The sequence below is a fragment of the Sycon ciliatum genome, chromosome 1 (assembly GCF_964019385.1).
Source record: "Sycon ciliatum chromosome 1, ocSycCili1.1, whole genome shotgun sequence".
Lineage (NCBI taxonomy): Eukaryota > Metazoa > Porifera > Calcarea > Leucosolenida > Sycettidae > Sycon > Sycon ciliatum.
This window is the reverse complement of record NC_088643.1, coordinates 81,463,927-81,480,986: the sequence shown is the minus strand read 5'-3', so window position 1 is coordinate 81,480,986 and position 17,060 is coordinate 81,463,927. Positions and strand designations below refer to the sequence as shown.

General features: G+C 46.8%; 1 protein-coding gene across 1 annotated transcript; it reads left to right on the top strand.

The window, feature by feature from the left end:
- Positions 1-1,532: 1,532 nt before the first annotated feature.
- On the top strand, positions 1,533-17,008 carry LOC135808014 (disheveled-associated activator of morphogenesis 1-like). Its single transcript, XM_065321267.1, has 14 exons — positions 1,533-1,560; positions 2,180-2,367; positions 3,299-3,407; positions 3,736-3,795; positions 3,966-4,074; positions 5,933-6,023; positions 7,814-7,900; positions 8,392-8,541; positions 8,920-9,049; positions 9,517-9,647; positions 10,099-10,182; positions 10,593-10,711; positions 12,482-12,563; positions 16,297-17,008. Exons 1-14 carry the CDS (start codon positions 1,533-1,535, stop codon positions 16,621-16,623), a joined length of 1,695 nt encoding a protein of 564 aa, XP_065177339.1. The 3' UTR covers positions 16,624-17,008.
- The last annotated feature ends 52 nt before the right edge of the window (positions 17,009-17,060 follow it).

Sequence of the window (17,060 nt, the reverse complement as noted above, 5' to 3'; positions counted from 1 at the left end):
TTTCCCCTTACTAGTACTTGACACGCTTCAACTTCCGTGAGCTTCAACAGAGGTCTTTCAATGAAATCGCTATTGAATACCGGTGCTCCCAGGGGAAGGTTTTGTTTCAAGTCACCGACACACACACACGTGCACACACCACACACACACACACACACACACACACACACACACACACACACACACACACACACACACACACCTTGACCTTGACCTTGACCTTGACAAACAGCTGCCGTTAAACGGCTAAGCTGCCCTCATGAGGAGGGGAACAAAGGGGTAGCATCACGGCGTCGCGGCAGAACATCCAGCCTCATGCCGCTGCAGATCCTGCTGTCTGCGATATCTCTCGCCGCACGCACAGCAGAACTTGAACTCAAGACGCTCCCTCGCTGTTGGTCGCTTGCCACGCTCGCAATTGTGCCGTTTAAACCCAGCAGCAGATCGAAAGCACCGGTTACATGACGGGCAGTGGAATGGGCAACATTGTTGGTGTTGAAGCACTAGGCGAGGTGCAGGATCGACAGAGTCCGAAGGCTGTTGGGAGGAACCTGCGAGAGGGCACTTATGTACCTTCAGCCCACCAGCACTCTTGAACCATCTACCACAACGCTGACACGACTTTGCACCAGGCTGTTGGCTGACAGGAAGTTGACGCGCTGCACTGCACTTATGCCGCTTGTACCCAGACGCACTAAGATGATGGTCGCAAACACTGCAGTGCACAGTTGGCTTAGATGGTGGTGGTGGAGGCACAACATCAACGACACTCGATCTCCACAAAGGTCGATCCTGGGCTGTTGCAAACCATGGTGTATCCAAGGAGCGTAGGTCGTGATGAACACGGTCCTTGAGCCGAAGGCGTGGACCTTGTGCCGGACGAGCCTTGCCAAGCCATCCAAACAACAACTGCTTAGGTTGCCTGGTATCCGGCATACGTGCAATATGTCCAAGCCACTCCATGCGCCGCTTGCGGATGCAGGTGGATAACAATTCTGGCTTTCCCCATCGTCGCCTCAACTCTTCATTGGTCACCGAATCTGACTGTTGATCTCGCCAAGACACACCCAAGATGATACGCAAGCAAGAGTGGTGGAAACCATCAATGCGGAATTCGTCACGCCGCAGGACTGGCCAACACTCGGAGCCGTACAGCACACACACACACACACACACACACACACACACACACACACACACACACACACACACACACACACACAGAAAGCCTGCCAGAAAGCCTGCCAGAAAGATGCGTATTCCGTCCATGTCAAACAGAATATTTTGGTAGTGACTAGTAGCAGGCTACTGTGTGATTGTCAGCAATACAGATGGAAAATAAAAGAATACTACTACTACTAATACAGGTAAACAGCAAAGCATGCTAGCATGTGCTAGACATTCTGGGATCGGATGGCATGACCCGTTCAACTCCTAATACTCGTGTGTGTTTTGTATATGTGTGTGTGTGTGTGTGTTTGTGCGTACATGTGTGTGTGTGTGTGTGTCTGTCTGTCTGTATGTTCACATTGATGTCTCTGCCGATGCAACGGCAACAGGGTGAGTCTTTCTTGACACTGTCCTTTTTGGAATTGTTTGCAGACTCCGATGCAGCCACTTACAAACCACTCATATCTCTACCTATCCCCCCCCCCCCCCCCGTCTTTTTTTATGTCAATTCTTTACTTTTACTCTGATGATAGGCTATGCCCAAAACTCATTTAGTGGTCGTATATAATTATCGAAAATTTTAAAATCCGTCTTCGTGCAAAAAAGGGGTGTAGATGTTGGTGAGCGCTGGTGGAATTTCATTTTTAGATGTTTCGTAGACTTGTTGCACTGTATACATGTAGTGAAGATTGTTGATTGTTGCAAACGCTGCGGTACTTGCGTTGTGATCATGCCACTTGTCACAATGTCAGTGCTGCAGTGAGCTGCATGCAGTCATTGTGCATGTACTATGAATACGATTGGTATTTGATAAGGGTTCAACCTCACGAATAACCACAACTCGTGAATAACAGCAGTTTCTCATGTCCGATCGAGGGTTGTTATTCTCAAAGATGACTGTACATTGCTTGCTCCGTTGCATATCCAGAATTAGCCTCTTTCTGTAGCCTTGCTTCTCGCAGCCGTGTTGATGGTTGGCTGGACTTGTGTGCGTTGTGAATATTTACAGACTCGGCGGGCGGGGCACCACCGCCAGCACCCGCACCACCGCCAGTTGCGCCTAACCTGCCCGGATCGCCGTCGATAGGCAACGTGCAGGCGGGAAGTGCCGTGCCACCGGGCATGAACAAGCTGCGTCAGGTGACACCGGGTATCAAGCTACGCCCGCTGCATTGGACACGTGTGCCCAACCAAAGGGTAGGTGCTCAATTCCATCACGGACACCAATAAGAGTTCTTTCACTTTTAAACACCTCCTCCTTGATTGGCCTTGGCCATGAGTGTGTGCGTAATAATAATAATAAAACAAAGTAGAAAATTAGTTGTGAGCAACACTGGCTCACACTCAAATCACTGCTTTTCACCAGTTTTGCTCACAACTAATTTTTTACTTATGAAGCTGCGTGATGCGTCCTACAAGATTTTAAAACAAAGTAGGACAACTCTTTATGAACTCATGCCATGAATGAAGGTCACTGGTTGTCTTTTAAGGCTTGTTCTCTGTACAACATGGGGTACAACACAACATGGGGTACAACACAACATGGGGTACAACACAACATGGGGTACAACACAACATGGGGTACAACACAACATGAGGTACAACACAACATGGGGTACAACACAACATGGGGTACAACACAACATGGGGTAGCTGTGAAAAACCGCCGTCACCACATGAAATACTATGTGTATATTTGTACCAGTATCGTGATGTGCTCTTGCCAAGGTCAGTGATGACTGGCTTGTCACTACGGTATTGAAGATTCTTCTTGTTGTCTTGGTAATGGGCACGCCTCTTCTTGTTGTCTTGGTAATGGGCACACCTCTGGTGCGTACATATGCGTATGTACATTGGTAGCTAGGTGTGGCGTCGGTGTCAGTATGAACAAGAGTACATAACTACACACTGTGTAGTTATGTACTCTTGGTATGAAGAATTCCTCCGATGTCAATTGTACATTTTCGGTGAAGATTCTTGTCAATGTGTCAGTTTGTTTTCTTTGGACCACTGTGTGTGCACGCGCACTTACGTGTCCCTGTATACATGTATGTCTGTGCACATTGCATGTGCATGTGCGTGTGTGTATGTGTGTATGTGTGTTTTTATGATGACGCTGTTACCGCAGTTGACAGAGTCTATATGGAAAGCAGCTGACGATCGGATCAACCTCATCAATGGCCAGCAGTTGAAGCAGTACTTTGCGTCAACCATGGTCGTCAAGCAGGCAGCCTCAAGTAAGTGCTAGAGTGTAAAGACCTTCAGATGTGGAGATAGCAATGTACATGATGTGCTCAGTGTGTGCTCATTGTGTGCTGGAGTGGCCATTGCCAGACAGTGCATTACTTCGAAGAATATCCATTCACTGATGAGGTGCATAGCAGCATACTTTAAGCAGGTCTCTTGCTGACACACCTATTGAATTGTGCACACTGGGCCACATTCTGTCACTTCCTTGCATCAACTACATGTCTGACTGGTAACACCATCCATAACTGTGTGCAGGATGAGCTATGCTAAGCAAGCCTGTAAGTTGTTGTTCTGCGCTCCTCTGCTTCTCGCCAGCTTTCCTTGGCAGCAAAAACAATGACCTCATCATGGACAACGACAAGGCACGAATTGTTGGTAAGTGCTACGCTGATTGGTTATATGAAGTCCTTGCAGAACTCTTGTGCTAGTTCACCCACTGTTTACTTTTTTAACGTTTTTGTTACACTACTGCATACATCTGATCTTGCTTTCTACGGTGTGCAATGTACATGACTGTGTGCTTTCCTACATCCTGCTTCTGCCAGGCATCTTCCTGAGCAGTGGCAAGATGGCCGTGAAGGACATTGCACATCGTCTGCTGGATACTGATACATCCACACGGCTAACTCTTGACCAGATCACCGCATTACAAAGGTAGGTGAAAACTGAAAAGCAGTGGATCTTGGTGAGTTTACTCAAAAAGGTTTTTTTGCGTGGGCAATCTAGTTTTAAAGGACTTTGGGCAGTGGTAATCTCTCGAAAATTCCATGACTCGGATCATATGATTGTATCAAGATTTATTTGTAGCGTAGTGAACATGTTCTGCAGCCATGTTGGGACCAGTATCGCATCCCTGATGCAAATGTTTCACAATCCTTATTTCAGATGGTGAGCCAATTAAATTATGGTGAAAAAAGGAGGACAAAATGTTACGAGTTATGACTAATAACTGTCCACCAACGTAACCAGATCTTATACAGTCAGCGAGTGCGACAAAATGGCACAAAACTAACAAGGAGTACTGAGACATTTGGCGACCTGACACCTAGCTCCAACACTTCTCCAAGGCGCAAACCAACAACCTTCCAACTTGGAAGGCTTAGGTTCGGAAAGGTCCAAGAGGGGAAGGAAAGCGGTTACGTTGGTGGACAGTTAGTCAGAACTCGTAACATTTTGTCCTCCTTTTTTTCACCATAATCCTTATTTCATGCAAGCACGTAACTTGTCCAGCCTGGATCCAGTCTTACAATACTAGGACCAATGGACTGGAGAGTACCTCCTTCAACATCAAATACCGGGTTCTCTGGAGGAGGTAGTAATCATCCTTCTGTTCGATATCATAATCATCCAAGCAGTGTGCGGCAAGCAGGCTTATTGACGCACCTGTGTCCATCAAGAATTGGATTTTTCTTCCGTTCAGGAAGCCTGTAACCGTCATGCGTGAGGCTCCTCGTTGCTGAGGACCACTGGCGGACGGGCCTGGTTTGGGATCCATGCAATACTTGGCCGAGGGCTGATCCCGCACCCTGGTCAATGTCCGTTTCCCGCCTGGCCTAAGCCCGGCTTATCCTTCCGTATTGTGTTTGGGTAGTCACGTACCATGTGGCCATTTCCCCCACATCCGAACCACTCCGCCCTGAATGGTCCACGTGGTCAGCGTTCGCGGACTTCCAATCTGTCTAACCTGTCGGCTAGTTTGTCCAGAGTGCGTGACATACAGCTCCAGGGATCCTCCCAGTATGCCGCAGCCACTAACATGGGAGAGTTATCTCTCTCTGGTATCGTAGTATGACGTGGTGCACCCATATCGTGTGTGTCCCCGACTCCCACACCCTTTCCAGGTGTAGGGCCCGCTCTTCAGCAGTCTATGTGGTAACTACAGCTAATTCTAGGAGCCGAGTCCTAAGCCAGGCCGTGAACCAGTTCCTCTCTCAAATCCTTTGTAGCTGTCGGGTAAGCCTGAGTCACCAACTATCACAACTCATCCGTTACTAATGGAATGGATTCGTCTGGATTTTGTCTCCGAGCCCTTAATTTATATTTCGCAACCTCACTTGCCGTTGCAACACGCTTCCCCGCGTCGGTTATCGGCGAATACACGGAAAAGATAGTCGGATTGCAGTAGGTTCCAGAGAGATCATGGAAAGATGCAGAAAGTTGTCACACAATTTCAACTTTTGGGGAAGAGGGGCCCAGAAATGATAGCTAACGAAAACACGCATGTGACGCATGGAGTTATTTCTTGCACTAGGGGTTAACCAACTTCATTTTGGGCATGTAATTGGGCCCTGCTGATTGAGTGTCACACGGTATGCAGAATATTGCTCTCCAAATTCTGCAATGTATTAGTTCTAGCTGTGTAAACAATCCAGCGCCAGCACTGCACCACCCAACACATCTGCAATTGTCAAACTCGAAATACAGAAAGATGCTTGTAGTGCTGTGTGCCTCTCTGCCTTTTCCATGGATGTTCATTGTTTCTTGGCCTCTGGTGTGTTGGGATGCTGTACAGGATCCAGCCGAGCAGTGAGGAGCGGAAAAAGTACGAAAAGGTTGGAAGTGTCAATACCGACATGCACTCTGTGGACGCTTTCATGCTGGAGGTAAGCTGTGTGACTATACACTATTGGTACTCAGTGAGAGGTGAATGTGCATGGTGATCCATCATGGGTTTAATCAAGACTACAGTCATTTAATAAGAGCGTGCAACTCTACAGCTTGTGTGTGTATGTGTGTGTATGTGTGTGGATTATGGTCGCACACGTCTTTCTTCTCTTTCTCATTCTCATAGCTCTTCTTTCATAATCCTGGGTGGCTACCAACAGCCAGTGTATGCCGGAGTATGTGGTGTGGCATGTATGTCCAAAAAAATGAAAAAAAAGGGAAAAATGAAAAAAGGGATTCACTGGCCAGAATAAGCCACTTCAATCAGCTGTGTAGTGGCTACCAGGCTAAAATTAGTGGCGGTCAATTCATCAGACTTGCAAGCTGTTGAATGGCGTAATTCCAGCACAAGTTGCTATGTCTAATATAGCTGTTCGCTATCATCGCTTCCGCGATGGGCAGGTCTGAGGTATGTGTGTGTGTGTGTGTGTGTGTGTGTGTGTGTGTGTGTGTGTGTGTGTGTGTGTGCGAAACGGATGTCACGTGCAGCCAGGAACAACTGCCGTCATGAATGCGAGCATTGCGAAAGGCGGTTCTCAAGGCCACAGGACTTGCAACGCCATGCCCAATTCTGTTGACTTTGCGATTTCTCTCTCTTCTCTTCTCTCTTCTTGTCATTGTCTCCCGCTTCTGGGAGCGGCGTGGCCCGATAGGGTAGCTGCACATAGTAGTAGTACCGTAAAGTACCGCCAGAGCGCCCCGTCTCGCGAGAGCGCCCCACCTTGATTTTACAGCCAGAGAAAGGAAAATCGTATGGCAGAGTGCAACGAAGTTTGTACGATGTAAGAATCTTAGTGTACTAAGGTCACACTTGGCAGGTTTTGTGTGGAGCTTGTGTCCGCTCGAAGGTACGGATTGACTGCAAAACGTGCTATATGTGTACAAGGTTCATGTCGTATGACCTACAGACAGCAGACCACCTCCACAATACGACCACGAAAGGATGAGATGGTGGGGCGCTCTGGCGGTACTTTACGGTAGTAGTAGTAGTAGTACATGTAGTACCGGTAGTAGTAGTAGTGTGTGTGCGTGTGTGTGTGTGTGTGGTGCCAGCTAGTTCGGTTGGTGGGTACACTTATGCCAGATAGTGTTGGGCCTGTTGCCAACGGGCTCGGCTGCTTGAAGGTGTATTGTTGTACCTACCACCTTTGTTGGTTTCAGGGTTCATATACTTTCTATTTGAAGTATACATACCTGTTAACCATGGACTGCTTCTGGCTAGATTAACTCTTGTGTAATCAATGGTGCTAGTGAAGCTTATATCAGATCCACTCTGATTTAGCCACCCACACTAGTACCAAGTATTACCTTCACTGGGGGCAGGGGTACCTGCAGTTGGATCCCGGAACGGATACCCTGATGCCGTCAATCCTTTTTCTGCACCTTGTCCTCACCCACTTACTGAGGTGTGGTGAGCCCATAAGTGGGATCATTTCAAGTCCACCCTAGTTTGGGGATTTCAGGGGGTGTCGGCCGTTGGGTGGTTCAATGGCCAATTGAGTCATCTTTCCAAGATTCCTTTTGAGTCTCTCTCCCCTCTCCCGGGGAGACCCACGTGACCAGTTTTGGCAGTGAGCAAGTACAAGTGTGTGTGTGTGTGTGTGTGTGTGTGTGTTCGTGCATGTTTGCATATGTGCACGTTCGCTTGCATGTAAGTGCATGCATGTCATTGTTAGCATTCATGGGTTGTGCAATTCTGATCACTGTTGCCGCTACCTGTGTCTCGCAGCTGTGCAAGATCGACAACCTTCATCATTTCCTGGAGGTGCAGCAGCTTGTACAGGAAATCCCACATCATCTCGCCAGTATTCCTCCGGTGAGTTGAAGTCAGTTGAGTGCAACAATGCAGGATCTCTGCCTCATTCAGTATGTAGCAACCACAGAGAGATATCACCCTATCCTTGGTACATACTGGTGTGTAAAACCAATGTGCTATACCGTGTACAATACCAGTGCGCTATCAGCTATGGGTTAGATCAAATAGATTACAGAGTAGAGTCAGTGGATAGCTTGGAGTTTGCCGGGGCTGTAGAGACGGATGCCTGATCTGTTGCGAAACAGAACCTCACCGAACCTCCTCCTTGGCGCCTGCAACCACAAGTTCTGCAGCACTGCACAATGCCAGTGGACATCATATGTCGCGTAATTCTCAGAAACATGCTCTGCTGCCAAGTAGCCTAATCTTTGAAATCATTCACTAAACCAGCCTAATCTTTGAAATCATTCACTAAACCAGCCTAATCTTTGAAATCATTCACTAAACCAAGAGTTTGTATGTGTTTGTTTGTCTGTCTGTGTATGTTCTAGCTGATGGATTTGATGATCTCAGCCTGTGAAGAAGTTTTCCACCCGGCCTTCAAGCGCATGTTGGAGTACATGCTGGCAGTTGGTAACTATGTCAACTCGGGCACGCCCAGAGGAAACTGCTATGGGTTCAAGATATCTTCTCTGGCACAGGTGAGGGTCACAGTGATCACCGTTTATGTCTTTGAATGTGCCATCGTGAATCGTGATCATGGTCTGTGAAGCAAACACAGCCGGGTATTACAAGTGACGGTGAACCTGGTTTCATTTGCTTTCTCTGGTCTTGTATCTGCGCATATTCTACATGTATTATCATTCTTGGTCAGCCCAAAGTACTTTGGAATAGCTGAATGCCCTGTGTGCATTCCGAGAGTGTCACTTGTAATGTTGTACACTTGTACAAGTATTGTTGTATGCATCTTGTCTTAGCACACGTTCATGCCCTGTTCTGTAATCTTTGTGCATGTATCTGGAGGAGCTGTGGCCTTGTTTAGAATATGCTCCTGGTCTCTTGTGCCCTCTCATTTCCAGATCTATACAATGAAATCGCAAGTGAAGGGCTACACGGTGCTCAATTACCTCATCGACACTATCTTTCCCCACGAGAAAGAACTCGAGAGGCTGCCCAGGATAATGGGCAATGCCCGTGATGCTGCAGGATGTAAGCGACGTGTACGTGTGACCTATCAAGTGTGCATGTATCAGAGTACTAGTAATCAGCAGCTGATAAACTGATTTTATCTGTCACTGGTAGTACCCTGTGAAATGGTAGTCTACAGCCCAAACATCACACTCCTTGTACTGGCCACCATTATACACAGACTAGGTAGACTGCATGTGGACTCTTCAAATTGCTATCACTAGTCTTCACTCGGGTAGAAGTCCTAGCTGAGGGCATCACACTGCTATGCAGTACGGTAGTGGACGGTGTCTGGAAAACAAGTGCCTTTGTACTGTTGTACAGGCACGGGCTGTGTACATGCACGATTTAGGGAGTATGAAGTGTGTGCAGTATAGGAGTGGACACAATACATGTACTTTCTGTGTGTAACTGTGAATATGATGTGTGCATGGGTGTGTCCTATGGCTGTGTTTGTGCTTGCCCACCTGCACTGCGACCCTCTTCAGTGTCAATGAGAGACGTTGCAATGGACGTGACAAAACTCGAATCGAGCTTGGACAGGATTTTGTCTTGTGCCAATCAAATAATGGCCGGAAAACCATCGCCTGCTCAGCAAACCTTCTGCACCAAGATTCTGGTAGGTGCAGCACCATGGCCAATATGCATTGAGTGGAACAGATGGTTTGCGTACACTTCGATCATCCTTCGCTGTATCACAGCACAGTGCGTTGTCCACATTTCTCTCAGCTTCTTTACCCTGCATACGACAACGTCACTGGTAAAGGCAATGCTTGTGGTCTTGTAAGCCCACGCTCAGACCCTGCTTGCATTGGAGGCAAGGGTGTATTCAAGCCGCAACTTCATGCAGAGGTCTTCACAGTTCCATACAGCTCGTCAGATCATGCTTTCCCTAGAGTCATTGTGTTATGCACAGCATTACCGTATCTGTCATGAGTCAGGTTTTGTGGATTGTGACTGCTGAGCGAAGGCTACAATATCCACGCTACCTTGAACAATTCTGAGAATTTCTCAATTTCAAAATTAATAATCTTCCACCTGCGCTGTTTTTATCTGTGTTTCACGTGTAGAAAGTTGGCCAGACGTATCGCGTCATGACGTCCAAGCTGACGAAGAAGAGGGACATGATGGTGGCCAAACTGATGAAGATGGCGGTGAGTGTTGAACCAGAGCCTTGCCATGATCTGCTTTCAAATCATCACCAAATATCCCAGTGCATGTTTGATTCTGATAGGTCTGGGTCACAGTGCCCATCTGGCCAATAAGCTGATGTCAAGGTTCATGCAGTAAAGGTTGATATACCATGTGTAAGGCAAATGAAATTTTCAAAAAATCACGTCTTTGGGTGGTAGTCCATTTGCTGGCTTAATGATGTGGTGTCCGGACAGAATCTTTCTTGAATCTTTGAAGTAAAGATGGGGCGTGTCAGCACATGTCATGGCTTTTCACACACACACATACAGCATTTAAAAGTATGTGTGTGTGTAGTACTGTGTACGTGTGTACGTGTGTTGATGACACCACGTCATGTCATGATGTCATCATGTCTTGTGTTTGCATATAGGTCTATCTTGGAGAAGTGGCTGATGATGACCCAGCGGAGTTGTTCATCCCTATTGCGCAATTTCTCTCGGAGCTTGAGACAGCAACAGAGAAAGCAGCTAAAGCAACAGCAACTCGAGCGTGAGTTGTGACGGGAGGATGGGGGGGGGGGGGGGGGGGAGGAGGTTAGAAAGTACAAACTGGTTTTGGTGCTCTCTGGTTGTGACTGGTGTGTCATTTCAGGCAAGAGCAATGGGAAAGAAGGGTTGATTTGTTGTGATGTCTGGGCAAGCACCAACACGGAGTTACTCAGGAGAGCCTAGAGCTGATTATTCACATAAAACAGAGATCTCAGCTTGCAAGCTGAAAGTACTACGAAGTGGTGCTAATAGGCCAAAGGCTAGCACAGGCTTATCCATTGGAGCCTGATTTCTTAGCTGTCTGTGGTTCATGGGATGGTGATTGTCTTCTGGTGCTGGCCACATGGCACACCCTATTACATGTACTCAGGGTCTTGAAATACATGTACCGTAAAGTACCGCTAGAGCGCCCCACCGTTTCGTCCTTTCGTGGTCCTAGTGTGGAGGTGGTCTGCTGTCTGTAGGTCATACGACACGAACCTTGTACACATATTCCACATTTTGCAGTCAATCCGTACCTTCGAGCGGACACAAGCTCCACACAAAAACCTGCCAAGTGTGCCCTGAGTACACTAAGGTTCTCACATCGTACAAACTTCGTTGCACTCTGCCATACAACGTTCCTTTCAATGGCTGTAAAATCAAGGTGGGGCGCTCTGGCGGTACTTTATGGTACTTCTACGCCAGTTGAATTTAAAGGAATGGTCCAATACTAGTAGTATGTCATGCAGTTCTCTCTCTCTCACACACACACTGCTGCTGCTGCTGAGCACGTCGACTATAGATAGCTTGTTTATGAGTGCACGTAGCTTCTTCTCTTGCTAATGACAATTCAATTACCCTACAACATACATATTATACATACTTCTACGCACTGTTACCGCTGTACAGACGGTAACGGGGCTCAACAAGTTGTGTCACGTATCGCTGGTATGCACCGGGGTTGGGGCCAGGAGTGCATTGTGCAACCTCTCCCCATCTGAACATCGCCCAACTCCCTGGTGCCAGCTGCAGGTTATTTCTGCACGATTAAGGTGCGCGCATTGCACCACTCACAAACTACATACCACCGGGAGAGGTCCGGGCGTAACAGTATCTGAGAATTGGGTCGTAGTTCGAACCTCGAACACGTCAAGTGCGCCTAATTAAAAGTCCCACGAAATCTGCGTACATAGAACATGCATGGGATTTGTGCTGATAACATCTAAGTTCACTGTACACGTCAGTTTAGTGTGCGCAAGCAGACTGTACTGACCAGTTCAGAGTGCACGTTGCAACTCTCCGGACAGTGTGAGCAGTTTGGCATGCATATTGTGTTGTGGGCACTTATTTGGATAATTAGATTGTCCAGATAATCAGATGTTCTTCCTCGGCAATTTGGGGTTGGAATTACCCGTAAAGTCGTGTATAAAAGCCGCAGCTTATATGACTTTTTTGGGAAATTTTGCAGGCTTCTATTAAAGTTCTTTGTGTAAATTATGAGACAGGCTTCTATACAAGACAGGTATGTCTATGTATGTCAACACTAAAACCAGACGTATGTACCAACAGTGCATCTCGAAACATCAGGCTTGTATTCAAAACAGGCTTCTAAAAGAAACAGGCTTTTACACAAGACACTATGGTATCAGGATTCCACCTGTACAGTGTACATGTATCACTGTGCGTATTGGCAATACACACACTGCAAATTCCCCAAGACTTCAGTTCATTCAATATCTATTTTTATTTGTTATTTTCCGCGCCTTCTTCTGTTTCGCCCAACCTGTAGAGCATCAGTAAAGAGCGCGAAGGCAACCGGTGGCAACGGTGATGGAGTAGCCTCAGCCACAGTCTCACAAACTTCACTTCCGGTAGGGCATGACGTTGTTACAAGCAAGTGCATCTAACATTTACCTATAGAAGTTCTTTTGTAACACTCTGCATGTGCAGTTGCGCTCGGTGAAATCCGACTCAACGTGCATATTTGGCGCCCTCGGCTTGCACAGCTCTTGACGCCCGGAACGGAGTACGAATGTGGCTGGGCGTACACCTGTACAAGTACAGCCACAAGTACAGTGATGTAACCGGAACTGGTCCAGGACGCCAGTTGGGCGCTTTGGGTCGGGTTTCAGAGCGCAACTGTAATGTTGGAGATGCAATAGTATTAGATATGTGTGCATATATTGGGGATAGTACAGTACACGTTCACAGGGTTCCATGTACATGTATGTGGTTGTTAAACCTCCACTGTACAACTCCACTGTACAACTCCACTGTACCATATTTCACCGTTTGTACTTCGAATTAAGTTGACCTTTTGTGCACCAAAAAGAACCAGAATGGGTGGGGAGTAGCTAACGGGGCGTTCGTTTTTGATCTACAGATCTTGGTAGAAACTACTTTTTTCGGTAGAGGTATTCGTTTTTTCTACTCAAAAGTAGGGGTTCCAGGATTTGGCCGACTGGGTTCGAGGACTTTCTCCACGCGCTACACACAAAAGTTTGGTCGCGCGATGACGGCTCATTCTAGTCCAGTGCGCTGGGATATCGTAAGTTCTGGAGGGTTTTTGAAGTCACCAGTGGCTTCCTGAGGTTTTCAGCTGTCCAATGTGGGGTTTTTGATCGCCGTGCGGCGAAATTAGGCCATTGCGATCAGTCAATCGAACTGGTTGGTGTTGGAGCTGATGCCGTATCTCTCACCATGATCAGCCTGATCCCAGCTCCCATCGACAGCGTCTTCTGGATTTGGTTCGCAACTTGCAAGCTCTGCAGAGGACGGCAACATCAACATTGGCGTGTTTGTGACTTGCCGTCCTTGTCGGCAATGGCCAAAGCCGTGCTGGTGACTTGACGTCCTTGTCGGCCAAAGCCGTGTGAAGAAGAGGGGTAGGTTCGCCGAATCGAAGCGTGCATATGTCATCTGCTCAAGGCAAGGATAAGAGGCCGGCTGTGAACAAAATTTCATCTGATCCGTGTGAAAATGTATGTAGCTACAAGTAGGTGGTGGCTATGCAGTAGTTTGACCATGTTTTGAGCCGATTTCCCATTTGATCGCCAGAGAAAAATATACCCATTTCGCTGTAGAAAAATGGCTATAACTTTCGAATGCCTGGACCGATTTTGATAAAATTGGTACCATAGGATTTCTCATTACCTCGGTGACATTGTCCAAGAACAAGCTTGCTTGAATTATGAATTTGAAATTTTGACTGGAATCCCTATCAAAAGGGTAGATTCTACTTTCCTCTACCGGCTCTACCAGGAAAAGTTGGTAGAAGCCGGTAGAAGTTGGTAGAGCTACGGGATTTCCAGCCAAATCAAGGAGTTGTACACAACTCCATACAGAAGAAAAACATTTCATGTACATTATCGTGAAAAACTACTAAATCTGGTAGAACAGCGTTCGTGCACGTACCTCTACTATCTACCTCTATTGGTAGAGTGATTCTACTCTACTCTACCAGGTAGCTAAAAACGACCTAGGGCCTGTTTGCATGAGAAATGAACGAGTACAGGTTTATCAGTCCCTAGCCCTAGGCCCTGCCTCCCTGGGTGCTAGGCCTAGCCCAAATTTGCCGGCAATTCTTCCAGCAAAATATCGAATTTTCCAACGAAAAGAAATTGCTGGCAAATTCCGAGCAAAATATCGAATTTACAGAGGATCCGGGTGTGTTTTGGCAATTTTATTCAAATTTCTTTGGTTTCATTGGGCCAACGTCGTGCTGAAATAGCTCGTGCAGGTTGTCATTTTACGACTCCCTGATTGGGGCTTATGTTAGGGTGTTCGGTGCCTCGAACCCAGGCGCATTTTGAGCGGAAACAGTTTTGTACGGGGTCCGTGGCACAATCGTACATCACTGCACTGTGCTTCTTGCCTTGGCAAGGTAAAATTTTAGCAGCTCAGGACGAGTTTGTTTCTTTGTTGGAAAGAGGAGATGTCTCTGCTGTTGAGACCGTAAGTCCCGTTTCCACACGACGAATTTTAGCAATGTTACGCCCTGCGCAACTTCAGGGTATCGATTTCGGCCTGTTCTGGGCCGGTCGCAACGCCGGCGACCATTCCATCGTCTTCAGCGTCGAAAACTACGCAGTGTGTGAAATTTGGAGGCTGTACGATGCTGTCTTCTTGTTCTATGAGCGATCGATTTGCGCCAGGATTAATGTATGGAGTACATGTACATGTACATGGAGTTGGTGGACTTGGCTGTAGTGCTGTTTATTTGTAGTAGTAAGTTCGCTGAGCTACCACATCAGATAAACCTCTGGTCGCTGTATCTGGAGAGTGAAGAAAGCCATTGTGCAGACAAATTGGTCAAGAACAGATTTCCTGCCAATACTGCGTTCAATATGCAGCTGAAAATCTGCACAGAATTGACACACTGAGGATTTGCAAAATTGCAGCGCGCTAACGCAGTGCAGCTATGCAATGCCGTATGCACCGTGTCTGGAGTACATTGTCATCCACATAGCATGGGCAATGTAGGGCCAGTGTATTTGTCGACTTTATAATTTACATCCAAATTACGCTTGCACAATCATCCGATAAATGAACTGTCTGTTGATTGTGCAAATCGTATGAATGAATTACATGTGACGTGCGACACCAATTGCCCCGGAGTGCTGCACGCGCCGTATATGACTGGGAACAAGTTGTCCTTCTAAAGCTGATGATTAGCAGGACTGCTGCTGCCTTGGCCTGGCTGAAGCTTACATCGTGTTGCAATGGTGCAGCATACCTGTTAATTGGCTGCATGCATCCGGTCCCGCGGCGCAACATGCCCGGGTGTGGGTGCCGTCTCGGCTCAGTGCGTATGTTATTTTCTTGGATGCTTCATCTACATGGGGTAGATAACTGTAATCTCCTCCTGGTGATGCGTCTTTGTAGTACCCGTACTCCAATTAGCTTCAGCCTGTGAAGGGTTACATCTTTCGCATCTATTTCGACTAATTTGTATGCGTTGCTATGGTGGTTGCTATGGGCGTAATTTGAATTTGGCTAGATGGAATACCAAAAAAATTGGTCAAGTGATGGAAGCTCTCTATTGCCTTATTGGCTATCATCTGTGAAAATTTGAAAGACCCTGAACGAAATTGATTTTCACCTTGTTCTAGTTGGTTTTGAATTTCCCGGTTTTGTGCCACTGGCCTGCATCAAAACTGTTCCAGCAAAAGTGCCAACAAGCGCACTTCAAACGATCATAACTCTTGAACGTCTGGTCGGATTTAGACAAACCTTATATATTTCCCGGCTAGTTTATCCTACTCTTTCCAATGAGACTAAAATCGAGGAGGTCGGAGCAACTTTCAAAATCGTCCGAACACCCTACTTATGTCCTCTTACTTTGAAGTATAATACAGTAGTAGTACAATAATGGACTCGGGTGGAGAGCCAAGGATAAGTTTATAGGAAAGAAAAAGGACCAAGGAACTACATTGGACATTACATGTATAGCGTAACTTGTACTTCAGTAGTTCCTTGGTCCTTTTTCTTTCCTATAATAGTACAATCATGTATTATGTTCATGTACTGACATGCTTGCTGAGGTGCAACACTGCTGTTTACAATTACAACTGATCATCAAGTCCTCTCTTTGTCCACTTGCAGAGCGTTGGCCCTCAAAGCCATGCCGTATCGGCTATCAAACCAACCCGGTCTGGCTGGATGGACAAGCTGGGTACTGGTGCCGGTATTGTCAAGATCGACAAACGTTGGTTTGAACTGGACGACTCTGGCAGTATCTATTACTACAAGAAGGAGGGTGGCAAGCCTCTCGGCAGTGTCTACCTGCGCGGAATGTCGCCGCCTCCAGCACTGGACGAGTCGCACACGGGAATGATCGTGTTCTTTGTGGAGGGCAAGAAGTGGCAGCTGGTCAGCAAAACGCGCGAGGAGGCCTCAGCCTGGCTGCGGGATATGCTCTACTACAAGTGATTATACATGCCTCCTTCTCGCTCACTCAATCTGTTTTTGATCTTTTTACATGTGAATATGCATGCCTCGTTGAGTCAAGCAGTCTTTAATACTGAACTACCCAATGTACATCATAGCTGTCACGTTTGTCCCAAGTTAGTTTATTTTCTATGCATGCGGCATACCTTCTGTGTGTAGGACTATCCAGAACATCTTACTCTCTCTCTCAAAACAAAACTATACAGACATAAAGATATCATCCCTTGAATTCAACCAAGAATTACATGACATTGTAGTATACCAAGAGTCCATCTGGGATTGCCCTAATAAAGTATACTATTATTCGTTTTCTAATAGCTAATAGCAATTATTTCGTGTACAGTAATAGCCCTCTTTAGAGGCGCATGAAATGCTTTTTTTGTGCTGTGAGTTGTTCTCTAGCATGCATAGACCCCAGA